The 26,144-nt window shown below is 36.6% G+C and overlaps 4 protein-coding genes across 4 annotated transcripts; 2 read left to right on the top strand and 2 right to left on the bottom strand.

The window, feature by feature from the left end:
- On the bottom strand, positions 5,448-8,632 carry LOC18785398 (probable serine/threonine-protein kinase PBL9). The gene is made up of 6 exons (XM_020556175.1): positions 8,204-8,632; positions 7,213-7,499; positions 6,763-6,898; positions 6,491-6,633; positions 6,275-6,398; positions 5,448-6,130 (listed from the first exon to the last, which is right to left on the bottom strand). The coding sequence occupies exons 1-6, from the start codon at positions 8,253-8,255 to the stop codon at positions 5,667-5,669; spliced, it is 1,206 nt and encodes a 401-aa protein (XP_020411764.1). The 5' UTR covers positions 8,256-8,632; the 3' UTR covers positions 5,448-5,666.
- On the bottom strand, positions 10,554-14,040 carry LOC18785104 (triosephosphate isomerase, cytosolic). Its single transcript, XM_007218778.2, has 9 exons — positions 13,809-14,040; positions 13,450-13,525; positions 13,109-13,232; positions 12,644-12,728; positions 12,405-12,537; positions 12,191-12,285; positions 11,726-11,804; positions 10,944-11,026; positions 10,554-10,826 (listed from the first exon to the last, which is right to left on the bottom strand). The coding sequence occupies exons 1-9, from the start codon at positions 13,845-13,847 to the stop codon at positions 10,776-10,778; spliced, it is 765 nt and encodes a 254-aa protein (XP_007218840.1). The 5' UTR covers positions 13,848-14,040; the 3' UTR covers positions 10,554-10,775.
- Positions 16,022-19,016, top strand: LOC18785302 (DNA replication complex GINS protein PSF2). The gene is made up of 8 exons (XM_007218464.2): positions 16,022-16,271; positions 16,374-16,448; positions 16,533-16,647; positions 17,392-17,491; positions 17,575-17,605; positions 17,686-17,781; positions 18,009-18,161; positions 18,656-19,016. Exons 1-8 carry the CDS (start codon positions 16,224-16,226, stop codon positions 18,674-18,676), a joined length of 639 nt encoding a protein of 212 aa, XP_007218526.2. The 5' UTR covers positions 16,022-16,223; the 3' UTR covers positions 18,677-19,016.
- On the top strand, positions 22,511-25,072 carry LOC18787253. The gene is made up of 3 exons (XM_007218679.2): positions 22,511-23,106; positions 23,412-23,628; positions 24,018-25,072. The coding sequence occupies exons 1-3, from the start codon at positions 22,903-22,905 to the stop codon at positions 24,506-24,508; spliced, it is 912 nt and encodes a 303-aa protein (XP_007218741.1). The 5' UTR covers positions 22,511-22,902; the 3' UTR covers positions 24,509-25,072.

Raw genomic sequence — 26,144 nt, 5'->3', positions numbered from 1 at the left:
GTTCTGTCTTCTTCTCCCCTTATTCGCTCTCTGTCTCTTTATTCATACCTTCCTTTTTTTGTAAATTATTTTTTAGTTGTTATTATTTTTTAAAATAATTTCTTACAATGTCTTACGATGCAATTATGATGCACCTGACTGCTTGTTTTTGAAAGGCACGTTGTTTCTTTCTCCTCATCGTCTTCTTTTTGAATGAAGTATGGCCCAAACCGTAAACCCATTGATGAGCCGTAGTCAATATACATACACTAGAGAGGCAATATTAGGGCAATATAATGGCAATATGACAGCAATAACATCACAATATACATGCAATACGATGGCAATATGCATACAATATGTATACAATACACAGGCAATATTAGTACAATACACATCAATAGGACAGCAATATTAAGTCAATCTACATACAATACACACACATCCATTACATACTACAATTTAGACATGGAAAATAAATTGCCACCGAACCCTAACAATACTATCCCGAGAAGCGAAAATTATTTCTTTCATAAAACTTGACAATTCAATTGTTATTACATAGTCAACCAATCTTTGCTCTATTACATACATACTTCCTACCTATAATTATAAATAATGGAGAGCTCACAAATTCTACTAATTTGATCTTAACTTCATCAATTTGTTCTTCGTTGTATGAGTTAGCTCTCCCTTCTTGCACATTTTCCAAGCTGTTCTATTCTCCTCCCGTGTAGCAATATCAGCAACAACAGGTTATCTATAGATCTGAAATCATAACTGCAGATGATTCTCAATTAGCAAAGAGGAAAACCATTTTCTTTTATAACTTCGGTTCTGAAATATATAACAAAATGCAAAGACCTTTGCTTATGAAAAGGAGCAAAAGTTTGTCAACCAATTCATAGTAAAAACGAAGAAACTAGTGAACCTAACCAGAGAAATGCTAACCTGCAAAACCAACTCCAATACTTTAACCACATCATTAATACTTAAGATTTTCTTCTCATGGATTATGATTAGAGGATTTTCCAATTTCTATCAGCACATACACAAGTTTGAAGATAATCAGCATCAAGCAAAAAGGGACTTGAGGTGCTGCTAACTTTAACAAGCAGCCCTCTAACAGTTTCAAGACATAGTTATCGCTGAGTCAAACTAAAACTTACAGATTTCTGATTGTTCTGGTTGGTGATGAAATAAGGGGATATGTAGCCCCTGTATAGCTTCATTCCCTCAACAACCTCCAACTCATTGTCCAATGTTTTCCCATCCTGCAGAAATTAACATAGTGTGAAGCTTACATGTTTTGGGTATCATTTGGGAATAAAAAACTAAAATAAAATTATTTGCCCTCCAATATATTTCTGTAAAAATTTCATAAGACCCATACATACCTCACTTTAAAACAACAATAAAAAGAAGCTGATATCATCCAGATTTCAGCCCTTGCAATACGGTAAGGAGTTTGCGACCGTTCTTTTGAGTTATAAAGGAGTTTGTGTTCTGAGTACACACGTGCATACATGCATCTGTGCCAAGTTAGGGGAACTTTGAAAAAAAAAAAGAGAAAAAGACTTCACAAAAAGTATAAAAGTATAAAATTAATTAAAAAAAGAATAGTCAAGTAATTCATAAAGCCTCGACTTTTTATTATTATTATTTTTTAAACTGTATGTAGTTTAGCATTTTTTCTGCTTTAGCCTCAAAGATGCAATCAGGGATTCAAAGATGTAGTTCATACCAAATTTGGTTCGTCAGGTTTAAGTAGAAGACCTGGATCTGAAACTCTTACACTAGGCAGCACTTTACCCTGAGAATGATTTATATTCACTTCGTACCTTGTCAGGGTTGCTTGCCTGCATGCAATATAACCCCAAATATCAAATGTAGTTATAAAGCAGAGATACAAATTATATAAAACATGTCACTATTGAATGACATCATTCAAGACATCGTGTAAAGTTTTCCGCCTTATGTGTGCCCACAGTTAGAACAAGCAAGCCAGGAGCATATGACAAAACTAAACTTATACGTATCAAGTCTAAAAGAACAAATAATGTACATTAAGTAGGACCCTTTTTGCCAAAACAAAGCATATTGGATCCATATCAACAAAGCAATAAGAATTGTCCAATTGGGAAATCTCCAACTCAATCACCAATGTCATAAATCAATATTAATAACAATTTCACGAATCAAGCACAATCTTGGATACTGCACTTCTGTTTCCCTGACTGGAACATGAGCAAAAAGCTTCTATTATGATCTACAATAGCATCGGTGTCCTAGAATTCAATCCACGTTATTTGTTTTGAGCCTAAAAACAGATTATTCTTCATTCTGAAAATGCACAAACTTAACAAGAGTCCGAGACTGCCAATTTACTAGTCACAGAAGACTTCCAATCTCTCTCTCCTTCTCCCCTTCCCCCTCTCTCCTTTCAGAGCAAGACCAGAACGTAAAATCCAAATAGCCTATCCCACTCCTCTAGTACCTAAAACTAACCACGTATATCTTAATCCAATTCCAAACCAATCTGAAGGGGAAGCATAAATGATGGCTTCATCTACCAGACTTTATAAAATAAAATAAAAAGGGGTTGAATGAAAAGGCAAGCTTCCAACTGTTGCTTTCATTGCACAAGAAGTTCCTTAGAAGTCATGCTCCCACTAAACACTCAAATTAAATAGGGCAAAACAATTTTCCCATGCTATAACATACTCATTGTTTTTAGCTACAAAGGAACTATTCCTTTGTTAATAATAAGAAGCAAAATATTTCAGGCGTAGTTTGGGAGGAACTTAATTGAGCTTATAGTGGCCTAACTATCCAACTTTATCTATTTATTTATTCTAGTATCTTAAACGAAAATTACTCAAGCCATTGTTATAGGTTTTGCTCAACCTGCATAATGAACATAATAAAAACCAGGGAGCACAAACTAGCATACAGAGTGAATAAAAATAAAATTTGAGAACAGAACTGTTACCATCCACCAGGATGCCCCACATAAACCAAGACCTCCAGGCACCACGATACTTTTTGCAACTTCTAATGCCTTCTTCAGTGTTGTTTCTGACTCTGATAATTGTTTTGTCACCCCCAGGAAGATAGCCAAGATTGAAAGCGACAAGCCTAATCACCCGCGAAATCAAACCTTTCAGGAAGCAAGTTTTCTACTAAGAAAAATAATGCAGTAACACGTTCGATAATATTTCCATACAATATGAACATGGTATTAAGTATAATAACATTAGTCGAATATTCAATAACTTTCCTGGTTAATATACAGAACACATTCCGACTTCAATAAAGAGCCAAAAGTTATTGAAGCAAACAATATGAATACCGATAAGTTTATGATTATACAAATCGAACATAAAAAAGACGTACAAAAAGCATTTGCATTAATCTTGGCCATTAGAAGAAATTTAATAGCCTTGAGTTTCTTTCTTATTTTAGCTCTGCGCACGTTTCGCATAAATCAAATGCCAATTGCATTAAGATTTTAAACACAGAACCATAAGATAGGAACATCAAGAAACTTGGGTTATAGTGAGTACCTAACAGATGTATCTTTTGGGAAAAAAAAAATACTCAAGCAGATAATTTTTTATTTATTTGCAATTTACCTCAAATGCAGGGCAATGAAATGCTTGCTTTTCATCCTCATTCGGTCAACCAACGTTTTCCCCATTTCATTAATAAGGTCATTAAACTTCAAGGCATGATAATTTGCTCTACACCTAAGTTTTTATAAATTTGAATCCAATTTATTTGAAAGCCTGTAATCAAACTTTGTGAGCTGAACACCCTTCACATTAGAAAGCATAACAAACAACTGTAAATTCTATATATCCCAAAAGGCACTCATTCAAGACTGGAAATTTTTCTTCCTCGGTTATATACACCAGCATATGATAATTAACAAATTCTTTACAAAAATGTGGTAGGTTCTCCTGAAAGACAATATTTTTTATTAAGAACAGGCACTAAACGATTCTGGTAGCATTTTGCATTGCCCTTCCTTGGGACACGCATGCTATATGGACTCATTGATTTTCCTCCCTTTGTTGGAAGCTGTTTAATGATTTCAACATCTTTTGATAGAGATGATATAAACCAGTCTACATCAAAGATTTCATCAAAGTTGCTGCACCAAATACCCGAATAAGAATATTAATCCACAGACAGTTTTTCTTACATGGACCTTCATAGTAGTTTTGTATCTGTGATATGGTGAAAATGACCTGGAATCCTTCCAAAATAATTTCTGGCCCAGCTTGAGAACAAGAAGAGTAGCATTCAAGATATAAGCTGCAACAAGAGCATCAGTTATCTGTAACAGAATCAAGAAAGAAGCACAAGATGCTGAATCAGCAGAAAAAACGTGCATGATAACAAACCAGTCTTATCACTCATGGAATGAAAAAGTTACAAAGTCCTATCAACAAGTCCTATAAATGATCTACTTATAACCAGATGCCTAAACTAAATAACAAATCAAAATTAGACTAATAAAGAAGCCATTTGGAATCTGAATGCATAACCACAATGTACTTTAAGCCTTAAATGAAGATATTAGAACGATAAGTTAGGCCTCAAATGGAAGAAAACTAAGATGGGTGTCTACTGGATTAATATGCAGCTACAACTCAATCAAGAAACTCACCTCTCTTCTTTGCTGGTTTAAGCCTCCACTAATAGCAGTCAACAAATATGTTTTCACATCAGCAGCTGCAACATTTAGGACATTGGTTTTGTAAATCAAAAGCCTCAGATAAGTTAACCAAAATCATAACAGAATCGATTCAATTACGACGTCATTACTGCAACCATGGAGGAAAAAACCATAAATAAAGTTGATTACTTTACTTGCAAAGTTATCGGCGGCACGCTACCATGGAAGAAATCCGATTTCCTTGTACACTTGTTCAATCTATCTCTTTACACTGTTTCTTCAATCTATCAAACTGGGGAACCAGCACTGGCGGAGATGGAAGAAGAAGGAGGAGGGAGGAGGGAGGAGGAAGGAGATGGTCTGGAGTTTAAGTACGGCACCATGAGAATGAGTTGTGATACGCCGTCGTTTCAGAGTGATGAATGAAGGTGACGGAGTGTGCCTGTTGTTGCCAGATGGGTGAGGGTTAGATGAACAGTACCTCGTGGATGTCAACGGTGGAGTTAAGCTTGGATAAACAGCCACCGCTGAGGGAGAAAGACGATTGTGTCGGAGAGAGAGTTACACGAGGGAGAGAGCTCAGCGACAGAGACAGACTGAAGAGAGAGACAGAGCCAAGAGAGTTGAGAGAGAACCAATTTCTGAAAATGTGATATGGGTGCAATCAGTTTACAATAAAGATGTATTTATAGATCGTAGTTTTAAAAATTTTGAAAAGGGGTGGTATTTTGACAAAAAATTATAAAATGGGTGGTATTTTGAGCTATTTCCCAAGAAAATATGCTTCAGAGGAAAGTAACCATGAAGACATTCACTAAACAAAAAAACTATACAATATAACCAACTGTAGCAGTACATGCTCATTACAAGATACAAATTTCAATATACATGCCATCCGCGTTCCCCTTCCTATTTCTTCTCCCTCCCTCGTGGCCTGAATTTCCCTCCATTTTCCTCTGAACCAATGGAAATAATAGTGAAGCATGAATGAAGGGTGAATGTCTCATGCATGGCTGCGGGGAACAGATGCCTTGGGATGAGGAGGAGTTGCATTGTCGATCTCGTTGGTACTATTCCTGCGATGTTTGGGAACATGGCTTGAATTGGCGTGAGGATTCGGGCGAGGATCATTTTGAGAGACACCGGATCCCTCCATGTCACTAGGTTCCTGAAGCTGCTCCAATGCTTTTACTACGTCATTCATGTTTAGCCTAAACTTGGGTTCTACTGCTAAGCATCGAATTGCAAGGTTAACTGCTCTGAGAGCTCCACCCACAGAGTACTGGCCTTCAATACGAGCGTCAAAGATTTGGAGAACTTTGCGTTTGCTGGCAAGGTAAGGCTTGGCCCATTCAACTAAATTGTGTTCCCCAGATGGCCGGTTTTTGTCCACAGCTCGTCTGCCAGACAACATTTCGAGCAGAACAACCCCAAAACTATACACATCACTTTTGGCAGTTAAATGACCTTCAAAGAACAAAAATAATGAAACAAGGATCAGAAGGAAGCATGCATACTTGATCATATTTAACATTTTTTTTTTTATATCATGGCTACGGCAGCACTGGTGAAACTAAAGTTGTACATAAGATCCTGTAAAACTAAAGTTACCTGTGGCCAAGTACTCTGGAGCTGCATACCCATATGTCCCCATGATCCTGGTTGAGACATGGCTTCTATCACCTGCTGGCCCATCCTTGGCGAGACCAAAGTCAGAAAGTTTGGCATTGTAGGTCTGTTATTTTTCAAAAAAAAAAATTGATGTGTGAGCAAGTCTGTCATAACTCTTCTAGAAGCATAAACTCAACAGTTAAATGTTTCACTTACTGAATCAAGCAGGATATTAGCAGTTTTAAAGTCCCGATATATCACTTTGGCCTCATCACTGTGAAGAAATGCTAGACCCTTAGCAGCACCAAGGGCAATCTTCATACGAAGGTTCCACGAAAGTGGTTGAAAGTAAGAAGCCCCTGTTCCACCAACAACAGTTTTTAAGTCCCTAATTATACTTCATATTGAAATATTTGATCTCTTTATCAATGGTACTGCTTAGTTTAAAAGATCAAATGGCTAAACACTGAAGGAAGTTTATAACTCACTTCTAAATAGATGATTATCCAAGCTTCCGCGAGGCATAAATTCATACACCAACATCCGGTGGTCATCCTCTAAGCAGTAACCAATCAACCTCACAAGATTTTCGTGATGTAGCTGCCCGAGGTAGTTAATTTCCGTCTAGAGTTCAAGAGGCGCCACAAAGTAAATACATTATTCTCTGAAAATATTACATGTTACATCATCTATTTGTAACACGTTAAGAAGCAAGATTCATTAAGATTGTTTCAATATATTAGCTTTTCCAACTACTATCATCTATTCCTCTGGGGGGTCTTTGAGTAACTGATCATCAATGTATATAAGATTCTCAAATATTTGTTGCAACATGCTCAACTAATATGAACAAATGCTAGGATTAGGGTACCAAAAACAAATCAACAAGATATTGCAGAAGTGCATGTAAGCAAACGAAGGATAGAAGTGACACTCACCAGCCATTCCTTGTGACCCTGGAGACCTTCTTGGTTGAGCCTTTTCACAGCAATAACCATGCCAGTACCAGGCTTGGCAGCTGTCAATGAATTCTCATCAACCCACCCCTTAAAGACACAACCAAAACCACCTTCACCCACCATACTATCAGGACGGAAGTTCCTGGTGGCTGTTTTCAGTTCATTAAAGGCAAAGCTCTTCAAATTGGAGGACTGCAAGATCTCACCCTCCGTGCGAGGAGTTGAAGGCACCGAGACAGACGACACCTTGCTATTTGAATGTAATCCTAGACATGTCAAATACCATATAACTTGTAAATAATGCTCAAAAGAATCCTAGACACGTCAGATACCAGTCTTATATAAAAAAGAATACAAATCTCCTTCTAAGTGGTGTAGTACATGACAATCAGGTGTAAAAAAAACCAGCTTGTCCATGCAAATCTGATTTAAAATTGATCCTAACTGCAAGCTCCATTGGATGAATCTTACAGAATAATACAAAATTCAAATGAGAAAGGTACTGGTTTGAAAAGGTCTTAACCTCTTGATATCCCTCCACTTCGCTAAAGAAAATGGGAGGCAATCATTTCCAATTGAAGAAAGTAAAACAGAACACAAATAGAATATTCAAAGTTGAACTTGAGTGTGTGTGACCATTACTTAGAAGTAAAATTTGAGTTTTTCTTCTTATTCTTCTTTAGCTTTCTTATTTATGAGCAATCCGAGCAGTAACAATCATATAAACCCAGAAGCAGGATTCAATAGAACAGTAGCAAATGGTTCAGAGGCAGATATCAAAACAAAAATCCCAACCAAATGATGTTCTTCTTGGAAACAAAACAGAAAACAGCAAGCTTAGCTAGAGCAGCTGTAGATTCCAGTTCTTCATGTTTCACTAATCAAAGCCAACCAAATTTAATTAAAATCCCAAACTTTTAATTAGCATAGTAAAGCAGAAAACAGTTGATTAATCTTAAAACTTAATTACCATTATGAAGATGGCTGTCAGCTTTGATTCTTGAACTGAAGCAGGAACCCATCAGTACAAAACGTCCCAAAAACTCCTGTTGCCAAACCCAACTCTCAAAGAGGAGGAAGAAATAGAAACCCAAGTGTAAACAAGTTGAACAGAGCAAGCAAAGCAGAGCAAGGTCCGTGAATCAAAGATGATGTCCCGAATGTGTGTGAATGCTCGGGCCTTTTTACAAATACCTAGCTGTCACCCGCATGCATAACCCACCAATTGAATACTATAAAGTGAACCAACCAAAGAAAGGTTGATCAGAGAGAGGCGGATGCTATTTGCTTTTGAACATGGAAATTTGGAGGTATGTGAGGTGTTTGGGTTCTGGGAAAGTTCTTTTATCAGACCTTCGGGAAGGAAAAAAGTGAGAAAGGGTTGACTTGGCCTCCCCATTTGAGTTTCTTTATCTGCAAGTTGTAGATTTGTAATAGACTGTTCAAGCTTATCCAGATTATGTGCTCTTTGTCTGCCTCACTCATCATGCGTTTGACAGCTTTGCATGGCCTCACCGCTGCTGTGCGTTTTGGGCATTTTTTCATTTATTTATTAAATATAAACAATAGTTTAAATTACGAGAGAATGAGAATTTCTAACATACACTATCAAAGTGTCATGAGAATTCGAACATGAGACCACTTGTTTGCTAGTCAAGACCCTTTTTCACTGGACTCAGGGGCAGTTCTGTGCATAGGGGAGGTTGGGTGCCCGTCTAACCCCATTTTTTTGTTTTTAAAGTACCTACATATGTTATAAGCTTAGTTCAAAATTAAAAAAATTAAAAGCAAATCTTACACATATGCTGGTCTCATATCTTTTTTCACCTTCTCTTTTAGCTATGTGACAGAAGCTTGTTTCTCTTTCTTAACTATCCGACATCAGCAACTTCTTTCTCCCTCTAATTTTTATATATCTTTAATTATAATTTTAATTTAAAATTTAATTAGAGATAAAAGAGAGTTTGCTAATAATCCACATATGCGGCAAAGTCTACAAGTTAATGAAATTAACAAATACAAAAGTCCCCATTTCGTAAGGTCAGAACAAGTGGGTGGAAAATAGAAAGAGGCAGTCAATTATTTATTTTGTTTTTTCTCTATAATCATAAAATACTTTCAGGGTTTCATCCACGTACGTAACCAAGAATAACCGATGAATTGTTGCAAATAAAAAACATATTTGTTTCTAATAAAGAATAATGTTCTACAATTAGAGAGGGACAGATGTTACTGCCATCATGACTAAAATAACGTTCGATGACATCAAAAGCCATGGCAGCCTTGAAAACAATCAATTGGTTGAAGGAGTTTGCTCCAGGCTTAGTGGGAAATGAACGAATTTAAGGAGGAAAAAAACACAACAAGACCAGTCATTATTTGACTTTTCCCAGCCCAAATAAATATAACATGAAGGTTTGGCTTTCCAAAGGGTCCAAAAGACATGTTAAAATATATGTTGTGATTATAAAGTTTGGTTCAAGTCGCTTATGTTTGGTAATCCTTGACCCTCATGCTAATCTAATCTAATATTAATATTCTTCAAGGCAATTGGCACAAAAGAAAAAAAGGGGTGACATGTGGAATATTAATTGAGCAACTCGTAAGACAAATGGCTTCACGGGGGGCCTGCCATGAGCCATCTTCTTTAGGGTTGAGAGGGACAGAGGAAAAGTAAGCACTCACAAAAGTCAATGAAGGCCACGCCGACCTTCATCAATGGCAAATGCCACTTTGTTTTTTTTTCTCACTTTCATCACTCAATGTAATTACAACATTCAAATCTTTGTCTTTCTTTTCGATCCTTGTTGTGAAAGCTCGTTGCAACGACAAAAGACAGAGAGAATGGTAAATGCTTCACTCTCATATCATATGCGCCCCATGAGTCAACTCCAAATATTGTACAAAGATATTCGGGAGCACCAGAGTCGGTGGCAATCATGACGGATGATGTGGTGCTCCTTCATTGTTGGGAGTAAAAGTAATCTTTCCGAGAGGTTGTGACACCAGCACGTGTCACATGTAACGTTATCAATTCATTCACCTATGTCGTCAAACTACCATGTAATGATACCAATTCATTCATATCATAACACGTGAATTTTCATACGTGTCGTCATAAGTTTGAGAAACTTTATTGAATACGAAGATGTATGAATAAGCAACCTTGGGCTTTTGGCCCAACAGCATGGAATTATAAAGCTTTATTGGATGGGTACTTTCTGGGTAGAACAAAAGGCTCTCTCAAGCCCATTATGGTGTTTTTTCTTTTCCTTTTCATGCAAAGCTTCACTGATTTTGCTTTTCTTTGATCCCATATATTGAAAATTCGGAACTCTTGACCGAAAATACTTGAAAGCTTTGGCACTTAAGAAAATTTATTAATACAGAAAAACCCAAATCCAGGTGCTGATCGGAATACAAAAAGGAGGAAAAAAAGCATAATTATTTCCTCAAAAGAGTATCTGTAAAATTGTGCGGAATAGATTCTCTACCTCCCAGACGAGATCTAAAGTCACACTACTCTCATCGGGTTCAACGCTTTAGGCACTTTTCTTCACCTCCGCAGACTTGATAATGTCAATAAACTCAGGCTGGAGAGAGGCCGCAGAGGCACACATGTAAGAAATAAGGGTTAATAATAAAACTTTCTTTGACCAGAAAATCACAGCGGCCGTATTATCAGCATGAGCATAAACTATGATCATTACCTTTAGAGAAGCTCCACCAACCAAAAATCCGTCAACATCGGGCTGACCTGCCAGCTCTTTGCTGTTTGCACCATTGACAGACCCTGACAAAAGGTATTTAGTTAAGCCAAGTAACGTAAAAGCCAACAGAGGAGAAAGATAAGTGGCCTGCTTATCTTCATGTACAAAGGAAAAGCGTGCACTTTAGTCAATAGAATACCATGCAGACTGAGTGGACTCCTTTCAAAAAATTGATCACTCAAAATTGGCACAAGATTCTTGGCAAGAGAAACATATATTTATAATTTGAAATGATTTCGATGGATTGTTGACCTTAGGTTGGCACATGCCAGCCTACCCTTGTCCTATCCGATCTTTCACCCCAAAGTCAAAGTAATTTTTAATAAGCACTCATTCTTGTATAATAAGTCTTGATTATTTACCTTTGTCAAACTCATTCTTGTATACATTGACACGGGAAATTGTCAGAATGCTGCATTAGTGGGAGTTATAAAGTTTTTCAGAAAGTAACAACTTAGTAATTTAGTATCTATAGACATTTATTCCTCCTGCCTCGCTCTATTTCTGATTACAACGAAGTTGATGATTGTGAAAAAAAGGAAAGTAAAAAACCCAAACAGGAGGGGGAGAAAAAGCTCATCATCATCAAGCAAAAAATAGATAATCTTACTTCAAAATTATTTGTCAACAAAATAAGGAAACTAGAAATATAGATTGAGAAAAGGATAGGATCCAAAAGCAGATAAACAACAAAATGAGGTGGTACAGATGTAGAAAGATACCTCCATAAATGATCCTGGTTGTTGCAGCAACTTCAGGACTTACGTTTGCTTGAAGCCATTTCCTCAATTCAAAATGCACCTGTTGTGTGGAGAAAAGTTAGTATGAAACACAGGCATGGTGAAATATGTAGATAAACATACATGCATACAGACACACATACATACTAGCATGCATAATGAGTATATGACCCAGGAAACCCCAACCACAAAAGGTGGGTAGTTGACAATTCAGAAAGAATTGCTCACTCAAGCTCATTTTACTTTAGTTTTAGGAAATCTTGAAGACAGAAAATCCTTAGAATTGCTCTCCATTGTTTTCCATCAATTATCCTCATTTCACTTTACCAATTATAACATTCTTCATCTTGCTCAACATTAAATATAATACACAAAGAGCTCTCAGTTCAAACTAAAGCAAATAAAACCAAAAAACCATATCCAGAGAATCAGAAAGGCATGACTTACTTCCTGAGCCTGAGCTGGAGATGCAACTTTGCCAGTTCCAATGGCCCACACGGGCTCATAGGCCAACACAACATTGGTCCAATCTGACACTTTTGCTGCAGTGAAAAAAACATCTTTTAAATAAGTACATAAAGTAATTAATCCAGTTACACAACACTCAACAAACATTCTTTCACACTAACAGTAAGCAAGAACTTGGAATTTTGAAAAGCACCTGCAATGGCCTTGGTTTGTGCAGCCACAACCTCCACGGTCGAGCCAGATTCTCGCTGCTCAAGAGTCTCACCAACACAAGCAATCACCTTCAAACCTTGAGCTAGTGCATATGCAACCTTATCGGCAACAAACTGAAACAAAATGTGTGCAGAATGAGAAACTATTAAGCAATAGCTAATGATAAATTGATCGAGAGAGAGAGAGAGAGAGAGAGAGAGAGAGAGAGAGAGAGAGTACCTCATTGGATTCGCCTAAAATAAGTCTTCTCTCAGAATGACCAAGAATGACCCAAGGAACCTCCAGATTGACCAGCATTTCAGCACTGAATATCACAACAAATCAACTTAACAAGGGAAAAGTCCAGATTGACATAAAATGCACATTCGATGTATACACTTATATGTATTTAGCTCACTAAATCCTGTGATCCTGTCGCAACCAGTTTAAAACAAACCATCTTCGCAGATTTATGCTTTCGTTGTAGTTGCATTCTTTTTTTTATCAGATCAGAAGCCTCATATTCTGAGCTTTCCTTTATCAGTAATATTGCTAAAGTATTAAGGGTTTGACCACAGTACCTAAATCATTAACTCTACAAAATATCAGTTATATACATAATATTTTTTACTATGTATCAATTTGAAACTAGATGTCGACATCTTGACGCAATAAAACATACTTGTAAATCATAAACATACACACCTAACTTCACCAGTGAAGGCACCACCCTTCTTGACCCAGCAGTTTTGAGCCGCAACATGAAAGTCAGGCCTCAACGAACTCTTCACCACTGGAAGAAACACATATGGTGGGCTCACCACAACCTCTGCAATAAGAACAACCCAAAAAACAAATTAACAGTTTCATAACTCATACAGATCACTACCCATTATAGAAGAATTACAAATATGTAAATCTCATAAGTTCAGGAATATTGGCATAAATTTTGATTTGAAGGCAGTCTCATAGAGATAAACAAGAGCACTGAAGCAGAAAAAAAAAACTTGCAAATCAAATCCAAATCAGAAGAAGAACAGACTCACCCACAACATCTTGTGATGGCACTTGTCCCTCATTGAGTATCTTCACAATCTTCTTCACCTCATCGAAGGTTCCATTCTACACGCAGATTGAGATTTAAGTAAATCAGCACTTCGTTCAATCAAACTTAAAGCACAAATCAAATCAGAAAACAAAACACAAGGATCTGTTTGGTTGATCAAAAAGTGGCTGAGGGTACAGAAAACGAAAAACATAAAACAGATCGGTTGATTAAGACGGCAATAAAATACTCGAAATCTGATTTTTCCATTAGTTTCTATGGTTTTCTCAGCAACCAAACAGATAAAAAGGAAAACAGGATATAAAAAGGAAAACAGGATATCGCGAATCGGATACTCACGCATTTCCAGTTGCCGCCGACGAAGAACTTCCTGCCCATTTTTTTTATCTCGATATTCACGAAATCGCAAGATAGAGAGAGTGTGTGTGTGTGTGTGTGAGATTTTCGCTTTTCGGGTCTGGTTTTTAACTGCGGCTTTTTCTTGGTGCCCAAGAGTGGGTATTATTATTAGTGGATTCTATGTGCTATGGCCTACTTTTTCCTGCGAACTTACGGTTGTGGCCCAGGAGAATCTGGAATATGCTTAATGGATGAGGGGCATTTTCGCCTATCGAGATGTGGTCGAAAAAAGGTGAGTGCGATGGCCCACGGGTTTTCTTCTTCCTGTGTGGCACAAGACGTGGGTGGTTTTTAGCGGATTAGGTGGAGCCAAGGGAAGCTCAGTCCATGGATTTTAGTGCACAGTAATTCATATGGGCCACGGCCCAAGCACATAAAGCCACGGGTCATCGAACCTAGGCCAAGGGCTTGCAACATGTTTAACTCTCTCTTTGATTAGATTGCCAAAAAAACATTCTTTTTTTTCTTTTTTTTTATAAATGCAATGTTCGAGAAACTACTCTAATGTATGGTGAGGGGATCGAATTTAGGTGTACCGGGAGGGGTTCACTATTTCGACTAACTGACTTAACCCACAACTGTACATTTCACTGTTAAGATGTCATAGACTCATAGATGTTCAAACCTGATACCAATAATTTTTAAATTAATACTTTTTCTACTCTATTATACCCCGTTGACCTCCTAAAGATTTTATTTATAAGTAACTATAATGAAAGTATAGTCTTTGTATCATTACTTTTGTTTGTATAATCGTCCCACATACAATGTGCACGCTTGACATTTCATAGTGCAACATTATGTTTGTTAATTATTTTTCTTCTTTGTTTAAGTAATGCGTTGAATTTTGCACTATGCGCATGCGGGGTTTTCTGTTTTAGGACATGCCTTTGTGTTTAGTTACATCAACCGGTCTTGGCTTGGGTGATGCTTACTAGTAAACGCATGCGTCGAGTTTTAAATTCATGTATTTTATTTAATTGTTGTATTTTGTCGACAAAGCTCTCAGAGAAAATGCAAACTATGCATTTTGTGAGTTTGATTAACAGAATAGCCTATGTTACATATAGAGTAGCCAAAGGGTAACCTATTCAATTCTAGGAGATTACGTTTTGACTGAGAATTTAATGCAGGAGATTTGTTTTTCTCACATATTATTGAATAAAAATTATATATATTAAAAAATTATATAGTGGTTGATTAATATTTGCTTTGGATATGATGAAATTAGCAAATTAATATCTATGAAGTATAAACTAATGTAACTAGGATGTGCTTTTTTCTTAGTTTAGTTTTTTTATTAAATAGTATAGCCGGATAGCTATACCATTTAAAGATAATGTATTTAAACAGTATAGCCATGTGGCTAAACTATGATTTTTTTTTTTAAAAAATAATATCGCAGTGTGGCTATACTTATTTTAACACATGGCTCCTAATCGATAGAGGTTCTTTTTTTTTTAAGTACAGCCGCCCCGCTATACTCGGTGATTTTATTTGTCTAAAAAATAGTACCGCCGCACGGCTATACTCAGTTTCAGCAATCCTTCTTAAGAAATAGTATCGTTGCACGGCTATACTATTTTTTTTAACATATAGGCGCTTAGGCGGTGTGCGGCTACTTTGTTTTCTTTTTAATAAATAGTCTAGATGTGCGGCTATACAACAATTTTTTTTTTTTATAAAAATAGTATAGCCGCTTGGCTACACTTATTTTGACATGTGGCACATAATCGCTATGGGGTCCACTTTTTAAAAAACAGTACAGCCGCCCCGCCATATCCCGTTTTTATCAATGCTTGTTTAAAAAGAGTATATCTAGCCGCACGGCTGTACTCTTTTTTCACGTGGGCACCTAGGCTATGTGCAGCTGCTTTTTTAAAAATAAATAGTATAGCCGCACGGCTATACCTGATTTTTTTAATTAAAAAAAAACAGAGATTTTGAATTCCCTTTTTAACCCTATTTCACCTCTCCAACCCCCTCATCTAAACAACAACCTTAAGATTTAACGCAGCTCAAAACATTCGAAGTCCGACAAGATTAGTTCGGCCCGACCCAAAGTCCAAATTTTGGTTTGGGGCATGCCAGCACACGCCAGTCGATAATAAAATTTCAAAAGCGACTATTGAAAAGAAAAACAAAACTCAAAGTCCATTAAGCACGAAAAAATCGATTTTCCCGCCACCAGACATTAGGGTTTCTCTCAAATACCAATTATGCACCGCCATTTATCACACACACGTCTGTGCAATTCCAGCAGATAGGCCCAATCTTTGACCCTATTTGACTTCATTCAACTCAAATTGAGCTGATATTACTGTAAAATTTTAATCGGACCGAATAATTCAAGGGATGGCCGGCCAATCTGATCCAAATGTTTCTATATTTTCCGGAGAAGAGGTTTAGCTCTCTGTGTTCATCTGAAATTTTGGCTTAATTTGGTTGTTTTGTTTTCTATTTCGCTCATTTCTGTGAATTTAATTTGAAATTTCAAAAGCTCAGGTTGAGTTTATGGCTGAAGATGAAATGGTGGAGATCGTCCCCAATATGAGAATGGAGCCTCTCAATATGCTCTGTGTATGTTCTTCACTTTGTACATGGTTCTTATATCGCAGCTTAAGTGGATTGATGCAGATGGGTAACTTTTATCATGATTTACAGGGAGATTTTGGTCCATTCTACCCACAAATGGCTACCCAAGTACCGATGTGGCTGGCAATTGCTCTGAAGAAGAGAGGGAAATGTACAATTCGACCCCCAGAGTGGATGTCCGTCGGTGAGTCTTGCTTCTTTAGCATTAGTTTGATTTATGGTTCCATGTTTGCGACCCATTATTCTAGAATTTCGAGGAAATAGATTGTTTGGGTCTAGTAAAGTTATTATGCATTGATTTTGGATTGATTATGGGTTCCATTAACACTACTCTTTTCCTGGGGAATATTCAAAATATGTTTTGCTTCTTTTGGCTGCCATAGAGTATTGTGTGTTTTGTTGGAATTCTTTATGTGAGTCTTAGTATCAGCAGTTATATGTTAAGAGTTTTTAGGTTTATCCTTCTACAAAAAATAAGACTTCAAGATGTGATCAAATTAGTCATGCTTTACTGAACAATTGAGACTCTCTTGCCAAAGTCACTCAACATTAGTTGTTGGAATTGTTGGTGGTGTTTCATTCAGATGCTATGCAATTAAGGAAGTCATGAGAATTAGGGATGATCAGGGGTGATAACAATATCACTACCTAGATTTCATCTAACCACTATAAAAGTTGAGGGTGTAAATGATAGGTGTTTCATAATTTTCTATGTAATGCATTAGTTCACAAAGCTCTTCTGAGAATCAAAAAGCACTAAACTCTGTAACCCATATCAGACTGATTTTGGGTTTTGATCATTGCCAAAAGCATTTTACTTCTGTATACATTTTAGTTCTCAATGCGTATTTGATATGTTTATTTAAAAAAAAAAAAAAATTTCATTTCCATTTGTCTAAGTGAACTCATGATTTTGTTTTGACACTAGAAAACTTGACTCAGATTTTGGAAGCGGAGCGGGAGTCTCAGGCAGCATTTCAAGTCCTGCCTTTCCATTATGTTGAAATCTCAAGCCTTCTTTTTGATTAGTAAGTACTGAACATTGTACATATTCTATATTTTATTGTACAAGTATGTCGATATCAGCTCTAACTTTTTTTCTTGATGATAGTGCATCTGGTGACATTCCTGACCTATATATGGTGAGTTGAAGATTCTTTCAACCTATATCTAACTATTCATTGGTATTTTGCAATGGCCTTATTATAGTTATTTCTAATAGGTGAGGTCTCTTATTAATGACATAAGGGATGCGAGGTTTCTTAAGGTCGAAAGTAGTTTAGAATCATTCGAGGATGCTCGCTCTTCTGCAGTGAAGGTATGTGTCTTTCTTTATGGTGCATTTGGATGAGCTAATTGATAGTACTGAGAATTGTCAAGATGGGATTTGAAAAAAAAAATTAAAGTATTAGGATTTACAAAATTTTCTGTCTAACCTTTTCAGCATGATGGGACTTAACGGTAGAATTTATCATTTCCGTATTTTGATGCAGTATTTTTCCTTTTTGATTGGTGTTCCTGAGTTGATTTGATTTGTAATTGCAGGTCAAAAATCTATCTGCAATGGAAGTGAATGTTGTTCGCCCATTTGTTGGGAGAGCGTTACAGTCCTTTTATAAGCATGGCAGTCCAGATTTGGTTCCAAATCCAGAGGCAATGTCTGCCAGACGGCCACAAGCAACTGATAACATACAAAGAGTATGTGCTTATGCCCTTGATACTCTTTTATTTTTTTTCTTAGTTGGATTGTGGAAGGTGAATCACTCCCATAACTATAACTAAAATATTGGCGCAGAAAAGAGATCTAATGGTCCTGAATTGGTTACTTATCTTAGTTACTTACTCCATCTTATCTATAAAAGATATGTAGCAAAAACACACGCAAGAAATATGTTCCTTTGTGATCCATACTCTTTGGTTTTCTTTGCTTAATAAAGTCAATGAAGGTGGAACTACAGTAGTGACAATTTGTTCTATTAACAATTGTGACAATGTTACATTTTTCCAACTGTGAAGTTCCTTTTGATTATTTCGCCCTGGATATCTTAGGTGTTTTATGTTTGTAAGATATGCATGCTTTGTCATCAAACAAAGAGATCGCCAGTCTCCTCTAATGAAGGAATATCACACACACATACCCCACAAGACATACAGTTAGTAAGTGTTTATTAACTATATTGTCTGTTTTTCAGCGCCCGCTGCGGAAACGGTAAAAGCTTTCATGGTGACGACAGGTACCTTTGAATTCAGCCAGAAACACTAATTTCAGTACGCTTACAAGGAAAGTAGTTCTTTCTTTGAAAACCACTTTCAGTAGAATCCTTGTAGTTAATTAATCTTTTCTGTTGAACCGTCACAGAGTAATGTCATCTTGTTACATTTAATAAAACATTTTTCTAATACAGAGTTACTTCTTCTGTTGGTCTAATGTTATACTTTCTTGTAGTACTCATGTATTCAGACACGTTTAACTTTATACGCAAACTATCGGTTAAGGCTCTGTTATAGGGTAGTTTAGTTCAATGGTCATACAATACAAGAATATCTTTCTAATGCTTTGATGGTTGGGTCTGTTCTGGGGACAGTTTAATTGGAACTCTATTAACTTGTTTCATGGTTCAGTTTCTCTCTGCCTGCAAACTGTATTATTTATGCTTTTCTTCTGTATGCAGTTATGAGTTTCATTTAGCATATACTTTGCTTTCTCGTGCACTTTGAAAAATTGCTACTCCAAGTTCTGAAACAGATGAGCTGTAATGATTGTGCAAACACTCAAATAAACAAGAATTGAACATTCAGAATAAAAAGAAAATTGAAAAATAATTGTGTCTGCAGCATCTCTTTTTTTTTTAGTTACATTATTATTTCCTAGATGTCTCTATGTATTTTCCAGAATCATCATCAGAGAGGATCTTGTTTAAAAAAGAGTGGATGGACATTTGGATAATCCTTAGTGGTCCAATTAGATTCGGCCATAACATGCCTCGTGTTCCCTCTGCCCCCACTCAAGATGAAAGTATTATAATACTCTGTTTGCCACATGCATTTGGTTGTTGTCCAGTTTTGTGTTCATTTTTAGGCCAATGTACACCCAGAAACAGAGTAGATACATAGTTGAGCTCAAATTATAAAGGGGCTGACTGCTGTGCTGTGTATTCAACTTACTTATAGTCTTCATTAATTAATGCATGATTTGGATATATGCTGGTTGTTGCAGAACCCGAAAGTTTTTAATAAAAATCCCAAGTTCTTATTTTATTGTGCATTATTGGTTTCCCCCTTTTGAGGTCCATTGTTTTCAATCATTAGCTTCTCTTTGATAGGTGAAGATTATTATTATATTGCCCATAAGCTTATCTGAAAGGGAGAAACTTTGATGAGATTTCAGATTGATATTTAAAAAGTATTTTTAGTTCCAGTGTGCCGTTGCATATGCTTCTACCATGGGCTCCAGCTTGGCCAATGGCCAACGGTTGAAGCTGCGAGTGTTTTTAAATTCGAAAATGGTTAGGTATATACAGATCATAAACGTAGTATTTGTGGTATAAGTCAATGGTTAGATACATTACAACTTGATATTATTATTATTATTATTATTATTATTATTTATGTTTAAGGATGTTGCGTAGTGATTTGGTTACATTGGTCAAAATCTACTATCTGCATAGTCTTATACAACCTGAGTGGATCCAACATGATACCATGGACCTGTTCACTGTTTTGTACAACCCGGTTAAAGCTTTTACAACTTTTGCTGTAAATTTTGTTTTTCTTTTCGTTCGTTAATCTGAAGAAAACGTGTGGAATGGTTTTTTTTGGGGTATTATTTTTATGTTTTGTTGTTGAATTCCAAGATGGTGACTTCAATTAATTAATTAATTAGAACAAATAAAAATTTGGCATGTGCTTCACCTTTATTTTATTTCAGTGCTCGATTTTGACTGTACCCATATATTTTTAACAATGTTTGATTAGATTTTGGCAATAAAAAGAAAAACAAAGTTTGAATTTTCTGATCGATATGGAGTAATTCTCCGATCAGATAGTCACACCGTTGTGTAGTGTTATAAAACTATTTATATTGTGATACTATACTCTAAAATCTATGACATATCAACCTTGTCGTCACACTCTTCCAACCTATAGCCATTCGTATGGTGTGTTGCCTTATTTTCTTACTATATTGCTTGGATAAAGAAAACAAAAATACAGAACGTTGGAAAGAAAGGGAAAGAGCGTAGAGTGGCGGGCGCGTAAGCCACGTGAATGTGGGTGAAAGTGGTCCTGGATTTGCAAGAGGAGGGAGGAAAGCCACGGGATTCTTCCTTCTTTGCTGGTCCTAACTGGCCGACCACCCAATACGAAAAGCGTGAGTTTGGTTCGGTCATTTTTCAAACTACACTTAATAAGTGCCAGAAAGCGAAAGCTACTGATTCAAGGCGTGTGGTCCCCGCATTGGCGCCTCTGCTCTCATTAGCGCCAAAATATTATTTATTTTAGTTTGAACTTTCGAGGAAACCATCATTTTTCAGAAAATAGATTATGAAATCATGACCCTCTTTCCTAAACTAGAAAAAGAAAAAAAACTACCCCATAGTAATTTTGAGTAGCATAATAATCTAATTAAATTTATTTACATTTTTCATATAGAGCATAAAATTATACTATGTAAATAAATTTATTTACTAATTAATTAAGTTTAGTGATATTTGTTTCTATTTAATTAAAACAGATCTCAATTTCAAACTCATAGACGACGATATATCTTTGTCGTAAATTTTATCTTATAATATTCTATTATTCGTTAAAATTATATATTTTGATCATAAACTTTGATCCACATATTTAGAATGTCATGTGTTATTTATGATAATGATGTATGTTTTAAAATGATAAATGTATCGTTGTCATGAAAATGATTCCCTTTATAATATGAATATATTTTCCTGAAAAAGAAATAAATAGATATGACAGTTGAGTACTTTGGAAATCTTATCCTTAAAGGTGGCAAAAATACATGGCACCGGTCCGTTTATAAAATAATTAAATTGAGGCAATATCTGTCAACAAATTTGATCCAGAAAAAAGGAAATATCTCCGTGTAACTCACGGCTCACGTCATCTTCTTCCAGCCAGGCGGCGGACGTGGCAATTTTTGATTTTTTAGTTTCTGAGTTTTCTTCAACTTGATTGGAGACTTGGTCCCCAAGGGATATAATGTTATTTTCCATTGACGGAATTCCCATTATGCCCATGTCCTTATCAACTCAGTTCTCATACTAAAAGGGGGTTTTGTTAGATTACACAATTTATTAGCAATTTTAGCATGCAATTATTGAGACTAATTGGTTGGTGATAGATTAGGGGTCATTCAATTTTGTACACGGCTTTATTAACAATTGTAAATTCATAAATGTATGTCACTTATCCTGCTATGTAGGGGTCATTCAATTTTATACGCGGCTTTATTAACAATTGTAAATTCATAAATGTATGTCACTCATCTTGCTACGTGGCCGTCGAAAAGTTTCCATCTAACGTTATAACAAAATTTAAAATTCAGTTTTGTTTTATTTTTTTCTGTTCATATTATTCACGTGTTAAACACAAGAAAAATTATATTATTTTTAATTTTTTAAAAATAGTTTAATTAACATTGTGAAATGGAGGAGGTTAGGATATTCCTACTACCCAACAAATACCAACTGGTGAAAAAAAAAATAGAAAAAAGGTTGGTATAAAATTTGAAAATATGAGCAACAAACAACAAGAAAGCCAATTAAGAAGTGAAAATTGTTAATGACAGATATTTATGTGTGTTAATAAAGAAACGAATCCAGAAAGCACCGATCGTTCATAAGAACACACACCTCATTACCGTCCAAATACAATTTCACCTTATCCACTGCTTCGATTATTTCGGTGTGATTTAGCCAGAGAATTTCTTGGTGCTTAAGCAAACAAACAAGGGTAGTTTCGTCCTTTGCCGCACACCCACCCTCTCCCCCTCCCCTCCCCCCGCTTTATATGTAAGTCTCCTATCCCATTGCTTTCGTTCCATCCTTTGGGTTTTAGAGAGAGAAAGCCATAGACGCCCTTTTCTCTCCCTCCTAAAATCAAACACCAAAAACCCCATTTCTTGAAAACCAATCACCATTTGCCAAAACAAAGAAAGTCGACAAAACCAAAAACAAAAACGAAAGCACAGAATTCGAACCCTTTTTTTAAGTTTTCATTTTTTGTTTTATAAATTACGAAGCTTTTGTTCTTTTTTTTTTTTTTTTGGGTTAATTTTGAGCTGCGGCGAGCTAGGGCTTGGAGAAATGATTGGGTGTGTCGCTCTCCAACATTGAATTACAAGATGGTTGCCACGCTTGAGGAAGAGGAAGGGTCGTGGTGATCGCTGAGAACCGAAACAGCGCCGTTTGGGGTTGGGGAAATGGACTGCCGGGTGTGCATGGCGGGCGGTGACGTGTGGATGAGGGGTCAGATCGGAGGGAATTTCAGCCATGAGAGCGAGCACGACCTCGCTTTAATGGTCACAGATTTCTGGGAAAATGGTAGCGCCGGAGCTGAGTCTTGGTGCAGCAGCGACAGCGATTCTGCTCTTTCCGATCTCGCTCACCTCGCTGATAAAATTCCGGTACGACTAATTTTCATTAGCTTGTTTTATAAATTTCTGAACTTTAAAGTTGTAACTAATTATTTTTTGTTAATTGCTTATTTTGACTAATTCTAAATTCCGAGTCAAACTGTTGAATTTTTGATAAATTTCCAACCTTTAGGAGTTGGAAGCTGAATTTAGCTTTTCGAATTCAAAATTGATTGTTTTTGCACCCTACGACTTATGTGCAATTTTGGGTTTTTGTTAAACTTGTGCAATTTCATGTGTTCATGTCTTACCTGTAATTTATGCCCAATTTTGAATGGTGTTGCATTCTGTCGCAGTTTTACAAGCGCTCAGTGGCTCAGTACGAAAAGGACTTGACGTCAGTGGTTCATTCTCTTATACTGTCTATCAGTGAGAACGATCTTCATTTTGTGAAGTCAGGTCCATGCAATGCCAGCTGCCTCAAGTTTTCTCTGGTTAAGCTTCTGAGGCTTTCTGGTTATGATGCTGCCGTGTGTGTGGCAAGATGGCAGGGCAGTGGCAAGGTCCCTGGAGGTATGCCATTCACCTCAATTCTGCTAAACCTTTATTTTATAGAATTTGGGTTTTTCTTTCATGCAGTTTTTCTTTTGTTGGGTGCATAAAACACTCTGTTTATATCTGTTTCCTATTTTGGACGTCAACCAAACCCAGAGTGTACCATTATATCGATTCTGTGATCCCACACACTCTATTAAGCAATCTGTTTAGAATGTCTCTTATATAGTTTGTATACTATTTTCAATATTGTTTCCACAAAATGAAAATGGGCAGGCGGGCTTGTGGGAATTGTCCTGTCTGCTCAATTTAACTGGGTTTTGTAGGTTTCTGATTCTATTTGAGGAGTGGGAATTCTCAACTTCAATCATTTTTGACAGTTTTGGTTTTGTAACGTCGTTTCACAGGGGATCATGAATATGTTGATGTGGTCAACTTCAACAATTCAGGGAGCTCGGAGCGTCTCATCATTGACCTTGATTTCCGAAGCCACTTTGAAATAGCTAGAGCTGTTCACTCGTATGATAGAATATTGAATTCACTACCAGTTGTTTATGTGGGCTCCTTGACTAGGATGAAACAGTTTCTTCAAGTTATGGTTGAAGCTGCTAGATCTTCCCTGAAGCAGAACTCAATGCCTCTACCTCCATGGAGATCACTTGCTTATTTGCAAGCGAAATGGCAGTCACCCTACCAGAGAGAGTTTAATCTAGATGAAGAGAATGCTAATGGTGCCTACTCTTCTGACCACAAGCAATGTAGTGGACAGTTGAAGATGCTGCAGTCTCTGCTTCAGTCTGAAATTGAGGCAGATAGAATGTTGAAGCCCATAAACAATGATCATATTAGGAGACACAAGCCTGATAGGCGGAGGCACTCTTTGTTATGGACTCATTGAGATGTACAGATTTTGGGCTCTTAAGATGAGAGAGCTCTTGGAGAGAGACTTGTAATGCGGCTTTTCATAATTTTTTTTTCCCAGACCCTTCAATAAGTGTGAATCAGAGATTCAGAACATGAAGGCAAGTTCATATAGCCAACATGAAGAGCAATAAGGCATGCTATAGTGAAGAAATTTTCAATATTCGTTCTTGCTGGGGAATCATACCTTATTCTTTTACGTACTCTGCGCTCACATCAAGCAGCACCATCAGGGTTTTGGAATTGATGCAGGTTCAGTCCAGCAGCATCAACAGCCGAACTAGGTGGTACTCAGTTCTTGCTTGACTACGGTGCATAAGTTTTTTTTTTAAATTTATTGAATCTGTTGTTGTTCTTTGATATCCTCATAAATGTATCCCTTTCCCCTTATTTGTGTGGGCCAAGTAAGTTTTGTCATTGTATCGCTTTCTTTTTTCTACAAATGCTGAGTTGCATAACTTCCCCAGCTGAACAACCAGAATGTTTACTTGAATTATGAAATTTTTAACCCAATAATAACGTTGATGTGTGATTTTTTGCTGGTCTTGCTGTGCCCTTTCATTGTGAGAGTCTGTCAAAGGAGGAAACCTGTCTAAAGGGGCTTGTAGTCTTTTAGATGTTTTTCTTTGCTTGGATTCAGAATGAATTGATCATATAAAGTAAAAACTAATGACTTTAGAAATTGGAGATTATTGCCCCATCCTTGCCAAGAAGATGATGGTTTTCTGGCCTGATGGGGAATTTGGTGGCCATTCCATTGAAAATTTGAAAGATCATAAGAGGATTTAACTTCACCTGTATGTGAATTCTTGTGTATATCGAAATGTGTATATAACAAGACCAAAGTATAGGCATTGAATTTGAAGATGTATGCAGAACCCAAACTTGCTCACTGCATTAGCTTGTAACTTGTTATGAAAGATCATCTGACAACTACAGATGTTACAATCCAAGAACAATATACATCGACTGGTGGATTTACTTTCATATCAAAGCTACCCCAAACGAGCGAAAGCTAAGAAGAAAAAACGGTCGAAAAGTCCTACGGTTGGCAACTTCGCAGCTCAATCGCATTGATGAATGAGATCCCTTGCAACTTCCTGAGTGAATTTGATCATAAAAGGCACCTACAGAATCAGACACAAACATATGTGAATATGATTATATGACAATCAATTACCAGCTGCTTATCTTCAGTCCTCAATCAAGATCACGAGGCCATGCACTGCCCAAATATGAAGTGTTTGGTGTTGTAGAAATTTATGCAATACGGTAACCTTATTATCATCCAGATAAAATCTAGGTTGTGAATTTTCTGCATATGAGACATTCGTGAATTTTCTGCTATATATAGTAACCTTGTCATCATCCATATAAAATTTAAGAAAAGTTAGGTATTAGTCACATGAGATATCCTAAGTGGCTAACGTTTCTCTTGGGTTTGGTGAATGAGTTTTAAATTTTGTTTTGGAAAAGCTCAATCATGTGTTGTGGGCCTGCTTGGTGTGGGGAGTTACATTTATGTTTTTGAGTTTCAAAAGAACACGTTTAAGGATATTATGGTAATTTCATCTAATTCAAATCAATACTCATGACTTTGTTGTCAACGTTGT

The sequence above is a fragment of the Prunus persica genome, chromosome G2 (assembly GCF_000346465.2).
Source record: "Prunus persica cultivar Lovell chromosome G2, Prunus_persica_NCBIv2, whole genome shotgun sequence".
NCBI classification, from domain to species: domain Eukaryota; kingdom Viridiplantae; phylum Streptophyta; class Magnoliopsida; order Rosales; family Rosaceae; genus Prunus; species Prunus persica.
The sequence above is the reverse complement of the archived record's forward strand: the minus strand, read 5'-3'. Positions and strand labels throughout refer to the sequence as shown.

Coding starts and splice junctions, on each gene's coding strand:
- LOC18785398 (XM_020556175.1), bottom strand. CDS start 8,255: ATGGGTTCCTGCTTCAGTTCAAGAATCAAAGCTGACAGCCATCTTCAT. Junction 7,500..8,203: donor TGACAGCCATCTTCATAATG/GTAATTAAGTTT, acceptor TGACATGTCTAG/GATTACATTCAAATAGCAAG. Junction 6,899..7,212: donor AGGGTCACAAGGAATGGCTG/GTGAGTGTCACT, acceptor CTTGAACTCTAG/ACGGAAATTAACTACCTCGG.
- LOC18785104 (XM_007218778.2), bottom strand. CDS start 13,847: ATGGGCAGGAAGTTCTTCGTCGGCGGCAACTGGAAATGC. Junction 13,526..13,808: donor TCGGCGGCAACTGGAAATGC/GTGAGTATCCGA, acceptor ATCTGCGTGTAG/AATGGAACCTTCGATGAGGT. Junction 12,538..12,643: donor TTTTAGGCGAATCCAATGAG/GTACTCTCTCTC, acceptor ATTTTGTTTCAG/TTTGTTGCCGATAAGGTTGC.
- LOC18785302 (XM_007218464.2), top strand. CDS start 16,224: ATGGCCGGCCAATCTGATCCAAATGTTTCTATATTTTCCGGAGAAGAG. Junction 17,492..17,574: donor TCAAGCCTTCTTTTTGATTA/GTAAGTACTGAA, acceptor TCTTGATGATAG/TGCATCTGGTGACATTCCTG. Junction 18,162..18,655: donor CAACTGATAACATACAAAGA/GTATGTGCTTAT, acceptor TCTGTTTTTCAG/CGCCCGCTGCGGAAACGGTA.
- LOC18787253 (XM_007218679.2), top strand. CDS start 22,903: ATGGACTGCCGGGTGTGCATGGCGGGCGGTGACGTGTGGATGAGGGGT. Junction 23,107..23,411: donor ACCTCGCTGATAAAATTCCG/GTACGACTAATT, acceptor ATTCTGTCGCAG/TTTTACAAGCGCTCAGTGGC. Junction 23,629..24,017: donor CAGTGGCAAGGTCCCTGGAG/GTATGCCATTCA, acceptor GTCGTTTCACAG/GGGATCATGAATATGTTGAT.